The 18,915-nt window shown below is 37.9% G+C and overlaps 1 protein-coding gene across 1 annotated transcript in view; it reads right to left on the bottom strand.

Moving 5' to 3' along the window:
- cdh4 (cadherin 4, type 1, R-cadherin (retinal)) overlaps nt 1-18,915 on the bottom strand; it is a 327,046-nt gene that overhangs the window by 16,599 nt on the left and 291,532 nt on the right. Inside the window, exons 10-11 of the mRNA XM_036559624.1 lie at nt 4,268-4,453; nt 2,543-2,796 (exon numbers count right to left, since the gene is read on the bottom strand). Of these exons, the coding sequence (XP_036415517.1) occupies nt 2,543-2,796; nt 4,268-4,453 (440 nt within the window). The remainder of the gene's footprint in view (nt 1-2,542; nt 2,797-4,267; nt 4,454-18,915) is intronic.

The following is an 18,915-nucleotide window of genomic DNA, read 5'->3' as shown; positions in this document are numbered from 1 at the left end:
CTGGCAGGAGTGGAAGTCCTGAAGGGTAATATGAAAAAAACATTCAAAGTACACTACTGAGTTTTATTTTTATTTTATTTAATTTTTTATTTTTTATTAAAGAAAATGTAATACTTTAATACTTTGAGTTTGTTTGATTGCCTATTTGTTGGATGTTGGATCTTTTTAGCATTTTGAAAATTCACTAACCATTGTTTCAATTCTATTTATTACTTCCTCATTAAATCTTTTTTATTTAATTGTGATCTATTATTTAAATTTTTGTCTTCACTTCTTTTTAAATGTTTATACTGTTCAATTTTGCTTTTATTAATGTAGAGCACTTTGAATTGCCTTTGTGTATGAAATTTGCTATACAAATGTACTTCCCTTGGCTTGAAACCAAACGTGACACACGTCTTAAGTGATAGTTTTATGGCAAACAGACACAATGGCAGAATTAAAGTTTTGGTGTCAGCATTGTGTGTTATTAACCAATGTTAGAGCAGCTTTATGTTATCAGACAAGGGGGTGAGACTGTATATTAAACCAAAGCACACTGGTAGTGTTGCTTATTTTGAATTACCTTATAGGAAGTGTAGCCGTAGCATTTATATAATTTCTATATGGGTCATGATTTTGCTCTTGGTTTGACTCTGAGGGACATGGATAATGAGAGATGTAAATATTTAACAACTACTAACTTAACTTCAACATAATGTATAACCTTAAGTTAGTACCTTATAACTTGCCTGTGTCTGAATGTACGTACAGCTAGTGTAACCGGCTCAGGAAGTCAGTTCTGAAACTTGGCTCTGGTTTGGCCGACAGCTCTGGAACTCAGTTTGATTTACAGATTCTCTCTGTCTGGTGAAAAGGCTCAGAGTATCTCTCCCGTCCTTGCCACGGTAAAGCTTGAGTGTGAGCGTGTGTGTGTTGATTGCTGGCTGTGCTGCTCTCACACTTCAGTGGAGCCTGAGGCCGAGCAGCAATCTGTCGTGGCGCTGCACTTCTGTCTGTCACTCTGAGAGGTCAAGGCGAGGTCACGGCAACCTCGCTCTACTCTAGTCACGAATAGCACACAACAGCAGTCTCCCAAAGACAAACAATGCAGCTCAGATGTTGGAATATTTAGGGAAATGTCTTAAGTTTGATGCAACTGCTCATTAAGTACATGGCCCTCAGAGAGTAGAATCTTTAGCCTATGACTTTAGCCTTTCACATCAATCAAAAAAATAATGATATGATGGATGTGAAAAAATTATGAAGGATAAATATATTTATATTTCTAGTAACACTGGATGCTGTTTTATCTTATGCACAGGGGTGTTTTGCCCATAATGTTCGCTGGGGCACCATCCCACTGATTATCACGTGCAAAAAAAGAATACATTGCACCAAGCACACCTGATTTAATTTAATGAAGGACTGATTAGCCAGACTAAGGATGATAACTACAAATAATACAAGGCCTCTATGAGGAGAAGATTAGAAATGGTCAACCAAAAACACTTTAACTTGCATTTTTTCAGGTGCCTTTTGCACACATAGTCTATATTTGTGACACTGGCTGGAGGGTGAAAAAAATGAATGCCAGTTTATTAATCATATTGACAATAACTAGAAGCTGTCGACGTGGTGTCTGTGCGGGCCAAGGCGTGCCAGTCACAGCTTCCTGTGGATTCCAAAGCTTCAGGCTCCAGGTTTAGTACACATGACTGAAATAACACAGCTTGCTAATACAGCTAATGCACTACAGCAATATATACATACACACACAGACTTGTCAATTTGCTAGATTTCTTGCATCTCATTTTGCTGATTTCATATATGTGTTACTTGTTGAATGCAAGTAATGAGTTGTGTTTTTGAACAGGCTGGTTGTGATAGAGTTCAAACAAGTGTTTATCTGGTTTGATGTGCTTGAGGCTGATAATATGTGCTGTGCAGTCATGTGTTTTCAACAATCACTCAATTCTGCCTGCTACTTTGTCTGTCAATTCAAAGGTGTAACATCTATAAAACCATGTGCATATAAATAAATGTAGTGTTTTAGTTTCACATGCAAGGCACTAGGCTTGTAACGCATGCTGTTTTAAGTTCTCAAGGGGGAACCTTTAGGACTCAGGTAGCTTTTGTGTGCATCACTGGAATGGAGGAACTTGCAATGGTTATGGAAAAAATTATATTTATGATATGATGAACATTCATTTCATTACCACAGGCAGTCACCAAAAGCAGAAAGGGTGCTATGGAAGAGTGGAACTATGGAAGAGCATCAGTGACAAAATGTGAATAGGGTAAGGTAGTCAGTAAACGACTGTGCCACTGTATTAGAGTGATGAATACAGCACTGCCTCTTAATTGGCAAAACCACACCAAGCCACTTCTTTTTTATGTTTATCTATGTACTCCGCTAGATGTACATTTTTACTAGCATTATAATGTGTATTCTGTTATATTTGAAATGTTTTATAATAGTGTTAATTAGCACTTTTAACTATCCCTGACAAATAAATTATATAAAAAATAAAAGACAAACATAGAGTTAGAAACACAGTACCTGACAGTCTGTTGGATGAAGCGATCTGGATCCAGGGCGGCAAATATGGTGAGGGTGGTATCAGCAGGGACCCCCTCCTCGAAGCGGATCATTTTGGGGTTGGAGGGAAAGACAGGAGCCTCGTTCACATCCAGCACCGAGATGGTGACCCCCGCAGTGGACGAGAGAGACGACGGGATGCCGCTGGCTAGATGGGCTTGGTTAGAGACCACCACTGTCAACATAAACGCACCATTCCTCTCATAGTCCACCGGCTGCATGCGTACACACAGGTAAGGGAGAGCAACAAAGAAAGACAAAAAGAGAAAGTGAGACCGCAGCATTAAAAGGAAAAAAAGACATGAGAATGCTTTCTTAACAGTGACTATAAAAACCTCAAAAGATACACTCCTTTAATGATCTTAAAGCAGTAATGATTTAGTAACACTTCAGTTCCAGGGATAAGCTGAACTATGTGTAGTACATTAGTGAGTAGAGTACTGTATGAACGTAGTGGATTGGAGCACACTGTATCTGCAATAGCTGATCAGCTCGTGTGTCAGGGTGCAGTGCTACTCCACACAGCGCATCGAATTCAATCCTAAGAACCATGTAACACTTCATGAGAGGGTGAAATCAATTTTTCATGTGCTTCTGTCACTCACTCTCTGTAAAATACACACATGGTTTATCTCAGTCTGCTCTGTCATAGGGGAATAATGAGAAGACTAAAAGAAATAACAGTTTTAATGGAGCTATGCCTAATTATAAATAAATACTCTGCCAATATCTTAATCAAATCTTATTCAGACACATTGTGATCAATAGATAATTTAAGTTTTAGGTTTGTGGACTAGCAAAAAAGTAAAGATTTTCATCTTTTCCTGTAACAACCAAACAACACATACACCCATTTATTTAATTTCCAATCAAAAGAGATATTTAGTACACTCATTTTTCAGCATCAAGACACAAAAAAACAGTTTATTAGAAAATTATCCAGACGCTTTACAGGTGTATTTAGTGTGTCCACCCTTTAACTTCATTACAGCTCCCATTCTTTTTTGTTGAAACTTGCTTTCAGTTTTTCAAAGAAATCTGCAGGGATATTTTCATATTTTCAGACTGGAAAAAAAAGTTGGTTGCATTTTCTGCTTCTCACAATCCAAGTAATCTCAAACACATTCAACCATGTTGAGGTCTGGAGTCTGGGGTGGTCAGGCCATTGTTCTGAGAAAACCAGCTTCTTTTGTTTGATTTGCAAATTCTTTGACTATTTTTGCCTTTTTTGGCCTTTTCCTTTTCTCAGTAAGGGGTTCTTGACAGCTACACATCCTTTCAGACTCGCAGTGTTGAGTTGTCTTCTCACAGTGGAAGGATGGACAGAAACACTTGTGGTCTGAAGCAAGAGTGGATCTTGATTTACTCCTCTCTCTCAAATATGAAAGCATTAAGTGCAGTTTATCTGATGGTGATGCCCGGGTTTTAAGAATCCTATTTTCTCTGTATCTTTTAAGAAATTTGTGAACCTCAGTTTTGGAAACTCCTGTTTTTCACTTATTTTTCTCTTGACTTGTTCTCTTCCTTATATCTAAACTCCACAGAAACATCTACTGAAAAATGAATAACTTGTATTTAATGCTGTTCTGACTGGAAATTGAAAAAATGAAAGGTGATCTCTTGACTTTTGCACAGTACTGTTTAAGCTCCTCACACACACTCAAATATACACATATGCTCATGCACCTTGACCACAGTAACTCTGCCATCGTTGGTGATCTCGTCAGTGCGGATGGTGAAATGACCCATAGAGTCTCCGCCCACTATCCTGTACACAGCGTTCCAGTTGGGTGTGTGAGGTTGGTCCCTGTCCCGCACCGTCAGATTAGCCACAACCACACCCACTGCGTTCTCTGGCACCTCTCCCAGGAACTAAGAGGGAGAAAGAGAAGAGAAAATAATTTTACAATTATTTAGTCACTCAGGTGGAGCAGTCAGTGAAGATCCTTAAGATCAGCCCAGTTAAACAGAAAATAAAAGAGCAAAAAAAAACTAACAAAATACATTTATACCAACAAAACAGAGGGGTGGTGTGTTTACGCGGTAAATCTTTCAGACACCATGCTCTTTTAATCGTATGCTACGTTTTGCCATGCACTGTTTTATTTACACTGTTCTGCTGTTTTATTTAAATGTATAGCGAAGGGCTTTAAAGTCGAATTCTGGCGATAATTCAACTCATAATTCAAAGAAGCAGAGTCATTCAGAGTGCTTTGATGTGAAATGGTTCATTGTAGAGAAAACTTTTTTTCTTTACAGTGGTCGTGATAGATTCCAGGGGTTGTGCATCTACAATGCAAATATATTTTATTTACCATCCAAATGACCAGTGAAACTACATGAGTTTTTACATCAAATCAAATGAAATTACATTTATTGTCGCATCACATTTACACAGATGCAAAGGTGAGTAAAAATCTTAGGTGCATAGCCCCTTTGTAGAACTTACATACAAAAAATTATTATAAAAAACAAATATAAACATATATATATATATATATATATATATAGAAATAAAAAGCTATGATATGTACAGTTTTACACATTTCAATGTATGCAATTTGTGAGTCCGTGGTAGATAAATGAGATGCAGCGTACACGGGGGATAGAATACTGATATGTACATATTCCAGGTTATGATTCGATTACGATTCAGAGGCTGTGATGCGATTATGAAATGATTATGGAACTTTTAAAGCCAAGTATTTCTAATGATCTATAATGAATTTACTTCCAATACCGTTTATTAATAAAGTCTATTAATTAAAGTTTATTAATAGTCATGTGGCAAATGAACTGGAAGGCTCTCATTCACTGCTCTTGTTTGGAGCACATGAGACGCAGGCTGCCACTTATCTGTGATAAAATTCGCAGTTACGGTGAAATAAGATCCTATGGTAATTGATGTCCGCGCAGCAGATTACAGCTATTCTACCCATTTTCTTCAGTGATTCCATAACTTCGGTTTTGGTCTCGTTGTAGAGAGTGGGGGGTCGCTGTGTCAGTAAAATATCTTCGAGACGGGATGCTGTATCTCGGCTCCAATGTGTGTAACATAGCGCGAAAGCCCTGGTTCTCAAAGACTGAGTATGGATGCAAATCCTTGGCAACAAAAGTTGCGATATAGTTTGTTGTTCACTTCGTCCTTTCTGAGTTGGGTGGAAGCTTTAACATTGCTTGATCGATGGTCCTCTGGTTGGCAGCAACTACAACCGGACAGAAAATGGGTGGAAACGTAATATGGTTTCCTCCTCTACTCCATAGAAGCCAAAGTGCATCCATACGCTAGCTCAAGGGTCGGCAATCTGTGGCTCTTTTACTGGCCTGATGTGGCTCCACATCAGAGTTAGATTTCTAGGTAAAAATAAAATAATCCTCCTTTGCAGTAAAATAAAGCTCTGCTGATCGTTCAAGACAGTTTTAACCATAATGATCTTAAACGCTGGAATTAATGTAGCCTATAACTGCTAGTTCACCCAGTTCAGCTAGTAGCTAACGAAAAGGCAAAGACAAAGACGAATACTGATAATTGGAGACGAATAGACTTATTTGCATTTATAAATCACACCAGCTGGTTTCCTGATATGTTTATTCTGCAACAAGAAACTGACAAACACTACACTTCAAACTGAAGTCAGGTTCTTGTTCTCCAGCTTTTTGTTCGAATTTTCCCGTTCCACCTTAAATGGTGCAGCAGTTATATTCTGGCGCCTCAGGCACCATTAAAGGTGGAACGGGAAAATTTGAACGAGAAGCTGGAGAACGAAAATCTGACTTTAGCCTCGTAAAAAGCAGAACATTGAGAGACATTTTACAAGAAACTGTTCTACTTTTGTGGTAAAGATTCCAGCTGGTGATGCAAGAAAAGCGGCTACAGCTGAGCTATAGCTTAATGCAGAGCAAAGTAAGTCTGCGTTTTTGTTTGTATTATATTTTTACACTAGTACATTAGCACGTACTGAGACACATGTACAGCCAAGATGGTAAAATGGACTCAAAATGTTGTGGCTCCCAAGGTGGTTTGATTTTTGTTGAAAAGACAAAATGACTCTTATTAACGTTTGGGTTGCGACCCAAACGCGATGCATCTAAGAAGCAATTTTTCCCCCGCCCCTAATTGGAGCTGTGTCTGGCTGAACAACTGTGGGTGTACAGAGAGTACAAGAGAGGGTGGAGCACACAGCCCTGAGGGGCTCCAGTGTTAAGGGTCAGTAAGGAGGAGGTGATGTTACCCATCCTTACCACCTGGCGCCCACCCGTCAGGAAGTTCAGGATCCAGCTGCACAGAGAACTGTTCAGAGTCAGACCCCAAAGCTCAATGTCAAGCCTAGAGGGCATGATGGTGTTGAATGCTGAGCTGTAGTCCACAAACAGCATTCTCACATATGTGTTCTTTTTGTCCATATGGGAGAGGGCAGTGTGTAGAGTCAGGGCTATTGCGTCATCAGTGGATTTGTTCTGTCTGTAGGCGAACTGCAAAGGGTCCAGAGTGGCCAGTAGTGAGGAGCAGATAAAGTCTCTGACCTGCTTCTCAAAGCACTTCCTTGTGATGGAGGTCAAAGCATCCGGGCACCATTCATTTAAAGTAGTAACCTTGGCTGACTTTGGAACTGGCACAGTAGTGGCCAGTCTGAAGCATGCAGGCACCACTGAGAGTGAGAGAGAGAGGTTAAAGATGTCCAGAGAGGTTAAAGATGTTAAAGATGAACATGTTATGGCAAAACAGTAAATAAAAAAATAAATCTTTCCGGACTGTTTTGTCTAATGATGCTCTGCATGTACCATCCTCCATCTTGAATGTCTTTTAAAAATACATTTTAGGCAAAAAAAAAAACTTTCTCTCAAAACCATTGTAAGACACCCAGCAACATATTTGTAGCAATTTCATGTAATAACTTTCTGTGAGGGAGGATGAAACACTTCAGACATCTGTTCCTATCACCACCGCCATGAAATACTGACTCGATATATATTTGTCTAGAATGGAGCATTTCACACCAAACCACTTTAAGCTTTTAAGATTTTTTTTATGAAAGGTGTTATTTAAATAACTGTATTATTATTATTAATATTACTTTTATTACTGTTATCATCAATCTCAAGTGATATATAGAATTTGCCTGAAATTGTACTACTCTGCATTGCAGTTTACATACTGATATCTGCTGCTTTTATTGTAGACCGTGAGAAGAATCTGTGGTAAAGTCTTATTTTTAGAAAAGGTAAGTGCCCTGTGTTCAAATTTCTGCATGCTTGCCTTCAGACTCTATCTCGTCTTAGAAGCTCAGTGTTCTAACACATACAGACACGTGTGAAAGCACGCTTCAAACTTTGCATGAAACATGTCAAGATGCATATACGTACAAACTAACACGCCTCCACACACATGCACACAGAATCTACAGTCAGTGTTCACAGCTTTAGGTGCTTATGTGGGCTATCTAATGAAGCCTCTGCAATCTGGAGGTCTTTTCCCGAGCTTGAAGAGTTTACCATGTGTGTCTGCCAGATGCTGTTTACTGTAATAGCAGCCAAGCACTCCCTACAGCATTGTTAAAACTCTCTCTCTCTCTTATTCTGCAACTAGTTGTGTTGTAAAATTATATGCGATGTTCCCACTGAAGAACAAATTATATGACTACCTATTTTGGTATCACAAATATAGTTTGCTTGAGTCACAACACTGGATTTTATTTCATATGTAAAACTTAAAGACATCTTTCTCTACATACATTTGTAATGAGTTAATTCAGTACATCACTGGCGTAGTGGGTTTCTCAAAATTTCTCAAAACTGCTAAGGCTGTAAAATAATAGGAGTGTAATAAATCACAAAATTCATAATTTGGTTCAGTACAATGTTGTGGTGTCTCATATATATTTTTGGCTGAAAATGTGTCTTATGTTAAGGACACCTCAGAAATCAGATAGCTGACATTACTGCTGACAGCTGTATTTCCTATAGCAACTGTATCATTGTCTCTACATTACATACATTACATGGAATATTCAAACCACAGTGCTGGAACACTGATTTCCCGTTAGGGATTAATAAAATGTTATCTTAATTTAGACAGTAATAGAAAGAGTTTAAAGTCCTCATAGCACTAGGAAGAAACTTATTTCTGAAAAGGGATGTCTTAGTTTTTAAAAACCAGTAGCATCTCCCAGAGGAAAGGAGAGAAAAAGATGGAAAGCTGGATGAGAAGAATCAGAAATGATGTGCATGCTTAAGAATGTGCTGTATAAATACAGAATCGACTGAGGGGAGAAATGTTCCAATTATATTTAGAGCTTTAGAAACAATTCTTTGAAACTTATGCCAAGTTTGAATATCTGTATTTCTGCACCAGCCCATAATAGACAGGCTGAGAATGCTCTCAGAAACAGATGAACAGAACTGAATCAGAAGACAGCGTTTCAGGTTGTACTTCTTTAAATAACGTGGTTGGTATCGATTTTCAGTATTTAGTTCTCAGAAGTTTGAAAGAATCTGCTACAGATATTAGTTTAGTTTATTTTTTCTTTTTTCTTTTGTAATAATCTGTTAAATGTGTTAAGCTAAAGGTCATTCTCAGTACAGTAGGTGACCACGCAGTGACCAGTGTCCAAGAAGTTACTACATTCTTGTACTAGTATAAAAACAAGTTTAGTCTTTATATATTGCCAGTGCTACACATGCAGAACTATCTATGCTCTGCCCACAAATGTGTTCTTTTGTCTCTACTTTTGCATTGCAAAAATCACATTCAATCTAATAAGAAGAAGATTTTGTGTTACTAATATCAAATTATATTTATTTTTATGCATATGACAGGTCACACTGCTGGAACAGATTAGGTATTTTTAATGCAGTTAAGCTAACCTTAGCAAGGTGGCAAATTTGTGGTCTTTTTTTCAATCTGTCTGGTTTCTGTCAGCTAAAACACATTCCTCATCAGTGTAGCATTTTCAACTTAACATTATGTGGCAAATCTAAACACTGGTACAATTTCTCATTAAACGGACCATATCTTGGAAATTTTTTCTTACTTTTTAAAATAAAATTTAAAAAAAACCTTTAAAGTTTACTGTTAATGTCAGAAGAAAACATATATTTCCAAGAAAAGTAACTCTACCAGACAATGAACAAAACCTTAATTTTCAATGTGCGTTAAAGCAGTAAGATTTTATTCTAAGTAGTTTTGGACCATTTCTATTGGTCGATTTGTCATGAAATGTCAAAATGTTTAAAGAGTATCAGGCATTTTCAAAAGATGCTCTGAAAGAAACAATATAAACACTGCTGAAGTTCCAAATCATACTGTTAACTCTCCAGACCATATATAAAAAATAAGCTGTTTCTGTAATGTCACAAAAAAGCAACACATTTCCATATAACCACCTGTTCAGCCTACAGCAGTTCAGCTCTGTCCATTCACACTGAGGTTACAAGGAGTGTTTCAGTCTGGTCTGCTTTTTGAATGAGTACAGCCAATCAGACTGTGCTTAAATGAAAAAACATAAATGCAAGAAAAATTCAAGATATGGGCCCTTAAATTGAATGGGTCAGCGTTCTGTAAAGCTTGTCCAGAGACATTAGTTTACTGGTTGGGCAATGAATCAGAAAGCTTGTAACACTCAACATGGCGTTTGTTTATGGGGAAAGTCCCGCTCTTCAATAAAATGAGCCTATCGGCGGCTGGTTACGCCGAAAGTGGGAAAACCTCCTGCTCACTGTGGCAATATGTGCCAGAACAAGCTGAAAGAGCATTATTTGAGCCAAGCAGTACAAATTACTGCCTGGGGGCATTGCCAAGATGGCTGTCAAGTGGACAGACTTTCCTATAAGGACTTTGGCTTGTCCCAGGTTGCAACAGAAAGAATGCATTTGAATAGATCAGTTCATGGCAGTGAAGTGAATAGAGAATGCTAGATTTCACTCATGAGACTCAATGCTGTTCAGCAGATCCATTATCTACCTATTCAGTGTGATGCACTAAAACTATCTGAGGTGAACTGTCTTTAAAAACCATCACAGTTATAAAGAGACCAGAAACAAAAATGTGATGCAATACAAGTTGGAATTCCATGCAGTTCACGTGTCCATTATAGCATAACCAAGGATTCCAACACAAAAACAACACAATTCATTAAATGAGTGAATCACAGCAATATTTGGAGTCCACAGGGTCGTCTCAAATATTTCCATCAAAGTTTCTGACTTCACAGTCTCACAAACCATAGGCATTTAAGTGATCCTGCTGTGATTTACATACATTAATAACTGCATAATTATATTAGTTTTTACAATCATACAAAAAAGCATTTCTCATTACCAAGTTTCAAAACTCTTCACACATGTCTCTGCAGAAAAATGCAACCTGGCACAACAATTTGTATGCAAAATACATTTTATACCCAAAATGCTCTACAGCTACACAGCATAAATGTCTTAAAATAACCTCATTCTATCAAAACACCAACACTAGTTGCCTTACAAAAACAATACTTTGTTGATCACAGCACAATCACCTAACACTAACAACTACTGACATTAAAACAACACTATGTAAGTTTTGGGGACTTGGGAGACCTCTCTGGTGGAAATGCATAACTGCACATATGACGTTGTAATATCAGTTGTACTACTGATCCCTTTCCTGAGTGAAAGAAATGATTGCTAACGTGCTGAGGGAGTATTCAAAGAGAATTCTTGTGTAGTTCAGCATAGTTCACCTTTTAGGTATACACACACACACACACACACACACACACACATATATATATATATATATATATATATAAATATGATTCTAATTAATTAAATTAATCTACTTATCAGTAAGCATTTATTTTCTCAGAAAACAATATTGTTAGAATAAATATAAATAACAAGTAGTGAGTTTGTGTATATTAATGTGTTTGTTTAACTATTTCCAAACTCCTTTTCAAGGCTGCCCAGTATTGTCCGTAATTATATACATACATATATATATATATATATATATATATATATATATATATATATATATATATATATATATATACATATATATGGCCATGTACTCTCATCCAGATCAACACAATGTGTTGTACATACTGTTTTCTTTTGGAGAAAAAAAGAATTTTTAGCAAATGTAAAAAACTGTAATGATACTCCTTGAAATGATTTCAGTGATCAGCCTTATTACTCAGACTCTCACCAACTGATGCACTTACTTGTCCATAGAGCAGCAACAGAAGCCAGAACAGCCCATTTTCACATCAGAGGCACAAACATGATAAAAAGGAACTTTTTAGGAAGGAAAGAACTTTTTAGGGCTTATTTGTCAACGATGAAGGAGGCAGAGATAAAAAGAGGAGGAAAGCAAAAGGGAATGAGAGAGAGGGCTGACATGAGAGAGAGAAAGAGATGGTGGAGAGAGAGAGAGAGAGAGAGGGAGGAAGAGAGACAGAGACAGAGAAAGGGGAGAGATGTGATGCTGACTGGCCTTAATGATGAGCCCATCAGAGGACTGTGCGCTGTCCGTGGTGCTGCATGCTGTCTGAACAGACCAGGTGCATTTACTGATAAGCGCTCTCTCACACACACACACACATGCACACACAGAGGCTGCAATGCTCTTTTACTAAAGAGCACATACAACTGTAGCACAGATGATTTGTAGATTGAAAATGAACTACTGACTGATCTGCTGCTAAAGAGAGAGATGCATTATGGTCTACTGCCAGACGCTGATGTCTGAACATGGTTCACAAATGTTATAAATAACTCATTAGTTATGCAAAAGAAGTGCTAAGTTGATTTTTAAAGAGAATTTGTATATGGTGATGTTCATCTACAATGTCAGGAGTAAAAACAATGTCCTGAATTTTTGTAGAATACTTTTTCAGAAAAGCTCAGTTTCACTTTTTAAATTGAAAGAGCAACATCACTTCTTTTTGGTTAATAAGGTAAGATTAGGGTTAGGTTTAGGATTAGGCTGCACATACAGTACTATACAAAAGTTAGAAACCACCCTTCATTTATTTTATTTCTAGTCAAAGCAGCTATTAAGTGCAAGTTATTCATTAATTCAGCATTAAAAAAAGCAGAAAACACATTTAACAGGAACATCTTCGGTTTAGTCTTTAGATGTTTGTTGCATTTTCTGCGTCTCATGATTCAAGTAATCCCAAACACATTAAATGATATTGAGGTCTGGACTCTGGGCTGGTCAGTTCATTGATCTGAGCACACCAGCAGCTTTCTTGTTTGGTTTGCATATTTTCTTTTTTACCTTATTATAATATTAATAGGCTTCTTGACAGCTACACATTCTTTCAGACCCACAGTGCTAAACTGTCGTCTCACCACAGAAGGATGGACAGAAACACTTGTGAATTTTTTTAGATCTGAAGCAAGAGTGGAGCTTGATTTTCTCCTCTCTCACAAAGATGAGAGTGCTGTTTATCTGATGGTGACAGTTTTGATGGTCTACCAGGGCTTGCACGGTGGTTTGGAGTCCCATTTTCTCTATAACTTTTAATCATTTTTTAAACTCCAGGTTTGTAAACTCCTGTTTTTTCACCCATTTTCCTTTGACTTTCTCCTTCTTTAAATAAGTGGAGTATCTTATATCTAACCTCCTCAGAAAAACCTCCTGAAAATGAATAACTTGAAGTTAATGGCTGTTTTGACAGGAAATTCAATAAATGAAGGCTGGTCTCTGACTTTATATATGATGGAGATACATATAGGTACCTATACATATATAATACACATGGGGCACATGAATGAACGCGTGTCCTTGCATTGTACAAAAAAACCTATGTGAGAGAGAAGAGAGTAAGAAAGAGAGAGCAAGAGAGAGAGGATGTTCTTTCTCATTGCTGATAGTTATCACATTCAATTTCCCTGGACTGAAAACCACCAATCAAAGCCAAGCAAGCAAGCAACGTGTCACATCACTATTCCATCACCTCTATCTCTCTCTCTCTCCTGCTGCCCTTTCTTTTTTTTCTTTTACCTCTGTTTCTTTCCTTCAGGAGGAACCATTAATTTTCATTTATTTTCTACCTACATGAGTAAAATGTCATGGATTATTCCTTAATTAAGTAGTAATTAAATACAAATATCTGATAATTCTTTTCATATGCAAGTTTGATGATACACTAAAAAAGAATGATGATTGAAAGAATTAAAGAACCACTTACTGAGGTTTCACTGAATTTGGTAAAGTTAAACAGGTTATGTTTTCTGTAAGCTACCACTGACAAAAAGCCATTCAGTAAATACTTTTGGATTCAAGTAACACTCTCAAAAACATTGTGGTGTCAGGATTAACTCATGGATGTAAGAATGTTTTACTAGTAGAAATTATTAATGGCAAACCGGGTGACAAAACTACTACTGATATTAACTCTGCAAACACACAAATACAAGGTGCAGCCCGGCTCAGTGCAACCACATTAGTATGAGTGTATTGCTTCATTGCCGTTATCAAAGAAGCCAATTTGCAAAAACTACTTGTAGTATATTGATCCGGTGGTGTTTGTCAATGTCTTACAAGATGACATCAGCAGTATGTCAATATGTCATTATTTAGTATGCCACGAAATATAGAGTTGTTGTTAAAATGCAGCTGGATTTGTAAGAAGAGAAAGAAGAAAGAAGCAACTTTGTTTAAAATCTATTTTTCAATATAAAGTAGTGAGTAGATAAGAGGCAGATAATGATAAGAGTCAGTGCTACATGGGATTGTAAAACCTGCACATTCTTTCTGCACATTTGTATTAATATACCCTGTAAGTTACAGGGAAACAGGAATTGGGGGTGCTGCTAAAAATATAATAATAATTACTAATAGTAATCTGCACTTCATAATAACGGCATGACATATCAAGAATCTGGTTGGTCGCTGTTCAGCACATTTGCATAAAGTGTGAGAGCAGGGTGCATCAGTGGTTTGATGTTTCAGCTATATGTATGTACTGTCGTCTCTCGCCACATTGTAGAACATGTTCTGTTTGATGTAAATTATTTTAAAAAGTCAAATGAAAATGGCAAATCATTTTGTGTGATGTCACATCACGTACATGCTTTTTAAAATGTCATCACCCCCAACTTGAAACACCTTGCTGTACTAAAAACACATCAGTCATGTCACTTGTTTATGAAGCAACCTTTAACCATTATGTTGCTTAGCAACCATAGCCCACTGTTAATGAACTAACAGTGGGAAGAACTGTTAATTGCAATTATAACTAATAATACTTATTATTGTTTATTGAACACTGGTGTATTTTATCACTGTGTTTTGTTACTGTTTTATAAAAGCAATTAAGGCACTTAAGGCTCCTTGGTGTTATGTCTAAAAAATACCTCTTACAATTGCTCTGATGATGGCCTCCTGTGGCTTATTGCTTTTTATATGACACTTAGCTGCAGTAAAAATGCAGTTGGAGTTATTATCAGTGTACCTTAATTTTGGTTCTTTTGGTCGATACATGCTTGAAAATCCACTTTTGACAGAATACATGTAACATGAGAAGACAGTATGTAGTTTATAATAGCCATGTTTAGATCTCATTTCTTTCCGCAGTCTAAAACCAGAATCTCATGACAGCAAATCTGCCGAAATTTACATATGGAAGGTTATGAATCATCATCATCATCATCATCATCATCATCATCATCATATCATTACCATCATTACTGTTGTGTGCCTTAACAAGATGTGGAAAGTGCTGCTGTATTTGTGTTTCTACCACAGCTGGTGAATTCTACCTTCAAGCAGCTTCCTCCCCATCTGAAATGAATAAAACATACTGGTGTCTTTAAAATCGGAACTAATATATCTGCATGGTTTACATCCCCTCCAGCAATCTGCCTTAATTAGCTTGCTCACGTTTCTCTGCGTCTCCTGCGGAAAGATGTTCAGTCTTTCAGGCTGCTGTCATATGCAAATACTCACTGATCATTGCCACAGTGCTCAATCTACCCATGCAAATGGGAGTGAGAGGGTAAGGAGAAAAAACATACAGAGAGTTTAGACTGACACAGAGCAGCGTTTTGGAATTTTTAATCGGTTTTTAACCTAGAATCCTTGTCTTAGGAACAAAATGTGCAGTCGCTGCAAAAACCTGACATTTCAGTACTTTACCTACAAAGAGAAAGAAATGTTGTGACAGTGCTACTGTTGTTAGAAATTAATGGAAGCAAGGAAAGGTCAATTAGCTTCCTGAAAATGAGATTATGCTAACTGTTTTCTATTCGTGTTCATTTGTCATTAGCCATATCAGCTTTTTTGAGTGAAATGTTTCTTTAACATTAAAGAGCTATTTTCCTCTTGACACATACAAACACACCTGACTTTTGCCTGTCATTCTCACCCTCCCTTTCCCTTTCTCTCCTTCCCCCTTCTTTCTCAGCCTCTGAGATAGAGGGCAAAGTGGGCTTGAGTGCATGATTGCGTGATTTTCTCTGAGAAAAGATGGGCTGTAAGGAGACAGGTGCTTTCTCTCTCTATTTTTTTCTTCCTCTCCTTTTCTGTCTTTCTGTCTCTTTTAATTTTAGTTAATTTAGTCTTGTTTACCCTTTTTTAAAGCAGTGTTTCAAGGGATGAGGTAACAATACAGGTAATAATGAGAGGTCTAATGGTAGTAATTAGGAATGGGCAATGTGCTGATGGCCAATCAGTGACATAGCGTCTATGTATGCAGGGTATGTGGTTGCCTACAGGCCTGTGTTCTTGGGGCTCGTGAATCGTCTCTGCTTATCTGTTATCAATACATCTGCAGAAGAAGACCCACCACATTTTTTTAAGGTTATACACACAGCACTGCCCTGTAATGCGCACCCCTCAGCTGCTACTGCATTAAATTAAACTCAGAATTAAACCCACAAAAAGCTGTAGTAGGTGACGTGGCCCAGTAACTTATTTCACCTTGTACCGTAAGCTTAATAAACAGAGAGTCAAGTTAGATAATATGATATGATTTACTCACCAAATTATGTTGATGTTTTATTTCTTTAAATATATGCCAATAGAGTGCAAAATGAGTTTGAGCTTGATGTTTATTGACATTTTTCTGCGACTCTGCATGGTGGAACTTTTCGTCCGGTATGCCCTCAAATCACTGCTTTGCAATTATTGCTGTCCACCGTTACTTTTGTCAAGCTTCTAGTTTGCAGCAAAACCAAGCAAAAAGAACATTAGCTTTGTGTATGTCTGCCTGCGAGTCTCATCATCAGCTGAACTCCTATGTGTGCTAAAAGGTGAGCAATACATTCATCCATGTAAATTTCCTTCGGGATCAATAAAGTATCTGTCTGTCTGTCTGTCTGTCTATCTATCTATCTTCTTAATTTTTTTAAGGAATTTTTAATCACCTGCTGTTATGAAAGGCTTTAGACACTTTTAGTGTCAGCTTAATAATGTAAAATATCAACATTAAGTAATGTAAAACATTTAAATATTTATTTTCAATTACTGGTTTATGATATAGGTATTGGTCACAATAAGATGTTAATTTTCAGTTACTGTATGGGATAGGGGCGGCACGGTGGCGCAGTGGGTAGCGCTGTTGCCTCACAGCAAGAAGGACCTGGGTTTGATTCCCGGCTGGGTGACCAGGGTCATTTCTGTGTGGAGTTTGCCTGTTCTCCCCGTGTCTGCGTGGGTTTCCTCCGGGTACTCCGGTTTCCTCCCACAGTCCAAAAACATGCAGACACGCTAAATTGCCCCTAGGTGTGAGTGAGTGTGTGAATGTGTATGTCTGTCTGCCCTGCGATGGACTGGCGACCTGTCCAGGGTGTATCCTGCCTTCCGCCCAATGACAGCTGGGATAGGCTCCAGCACCCCACCGCGACCCAGAAGGATAAGCGGTTTAGATAATGGATGGATGGATGTATTGGATAGTAATAATGTTAATAATAACCTGTGTGTGTGTGTGGGGGGGGTGTGTTTAGGCTGGTATGTTTTAAAGATGCTGCCTGGACACCTCTGCTTTCATCCTCACAAAGTGCTCTCCCTGCTCTGTGCTCTGTCCTGTTCACTGCTTCTGTCACACAGAGACAAAGCACAGAGACACACACACACACACACACACCTGACAGCACCAGCCAACACTCTGAAACACTCCTGCACTGAAGCCAAGGCAACAAGAGTTGAGGAGAGTCAGAGACTCTGCATAGGTAGAGAGTTAGGACACTACAGCTAGAGAGGGCAGAACTGCTACAACATTAGAGACAGAGGTGTGCCTTAAGGATTAGTCCTAGGCCCTCTTCTTTTCATCATATATGTTTCCCCTTGGCCAGATTTATTTGGTGATTCAGTCTTAGCCTCAACTGTTACATAGAACACAATTTTTATATTATTATTGTGTTGTGTTATTGTATATTGTTATTTATATTTTATACACCCCTGAATGTATCTATGATTTAATATGTAGGACAAACTGCAACTGTCTTAAATTAATTCCAGACAAAATTTTGCTTGTTGCTCTCAAAATTGGCTTTTGAACTGTTTAAACCCCCTGCTAATGCTCACAATCTTGGCACAGTTTGTGTTCCCACACCTTTGACCCTCATATGAAGTATTTACTAAAAGCCCTTTTCATTAGCTTCACAATGTTGCTCCTCTTTCACCCTGACCTGGTGAGAGAAACGCTGAAACCTTGGTTCACACTCTCCTCACACTTAGAGTTCTATTTTTGGGAAGCCTAAACAGATTCCAGCTTATTCAAAATATTGTAAAGCAACCATGACTGTCAGAAAGGCACTACATAAATCAAAACTGAGCTAAGATGAACTAGACCAAGAGGCAAGACAGAGCTATAGTGGAGCACAACAACAGAACTACAAGAAAACAGAACTATGGCCCAAACCCATTTCACCCCTAGCCCCTACCACTTAGCCTTTACCCCTCCATTTTGCTCATTCACGCCTAGGGGTAGGGTGTCCCGATTCTTGTTGAGATAGAGGGGTAGGGCAGAGTGTTAGGGCTGCATGCTCCTCCAAACAGAGGTTTTTCAAAGACACACTCCAAACGGAGTGTTATGAGAAAAAAAAGAACAACCAGCAAGATGGCTGCACGAGAGACCACAGAAACCCGCAAATGTGAGCATTTACTCCATTAAAAATTACAATAACCATTGTATTATATTAGTTTAATGTCGTTTCAATGTATTTTGGTCCAGTTCTTTATAACAAGCATAAAAAAATCGCTAGTAGTATGCTGATGTCTCAGTAGCTAGCTAACTAAGTTCCATCTTAAATGGTGCAGTGGTTACATTCTGGCACCTTAGGTGTCCAACAGCGTCAGAACTGCAGCACCATTTAAGGTGGAACGGGAAAATTTGAACAAAAAG

Source organism: Colossoma macropomum, unplaced genomic scaffold (assembly GCF_904425465.1).
Source record: "Colossoma macropomum unplaced genomic scaffold, Colossoma_macropomum, whole genome shotgun sequence".
Lineage (NCBI taxonomy): Eukaryota > Metazoa > Chordata > Actinopteri > Characiformes > Serrasalmidae > Colossoma > Colossoma macropomum.
Note: the sequence above shows the minus strand (reverse complement) of the source record. Positions and strands in the feature narration are given on the sequence as shown.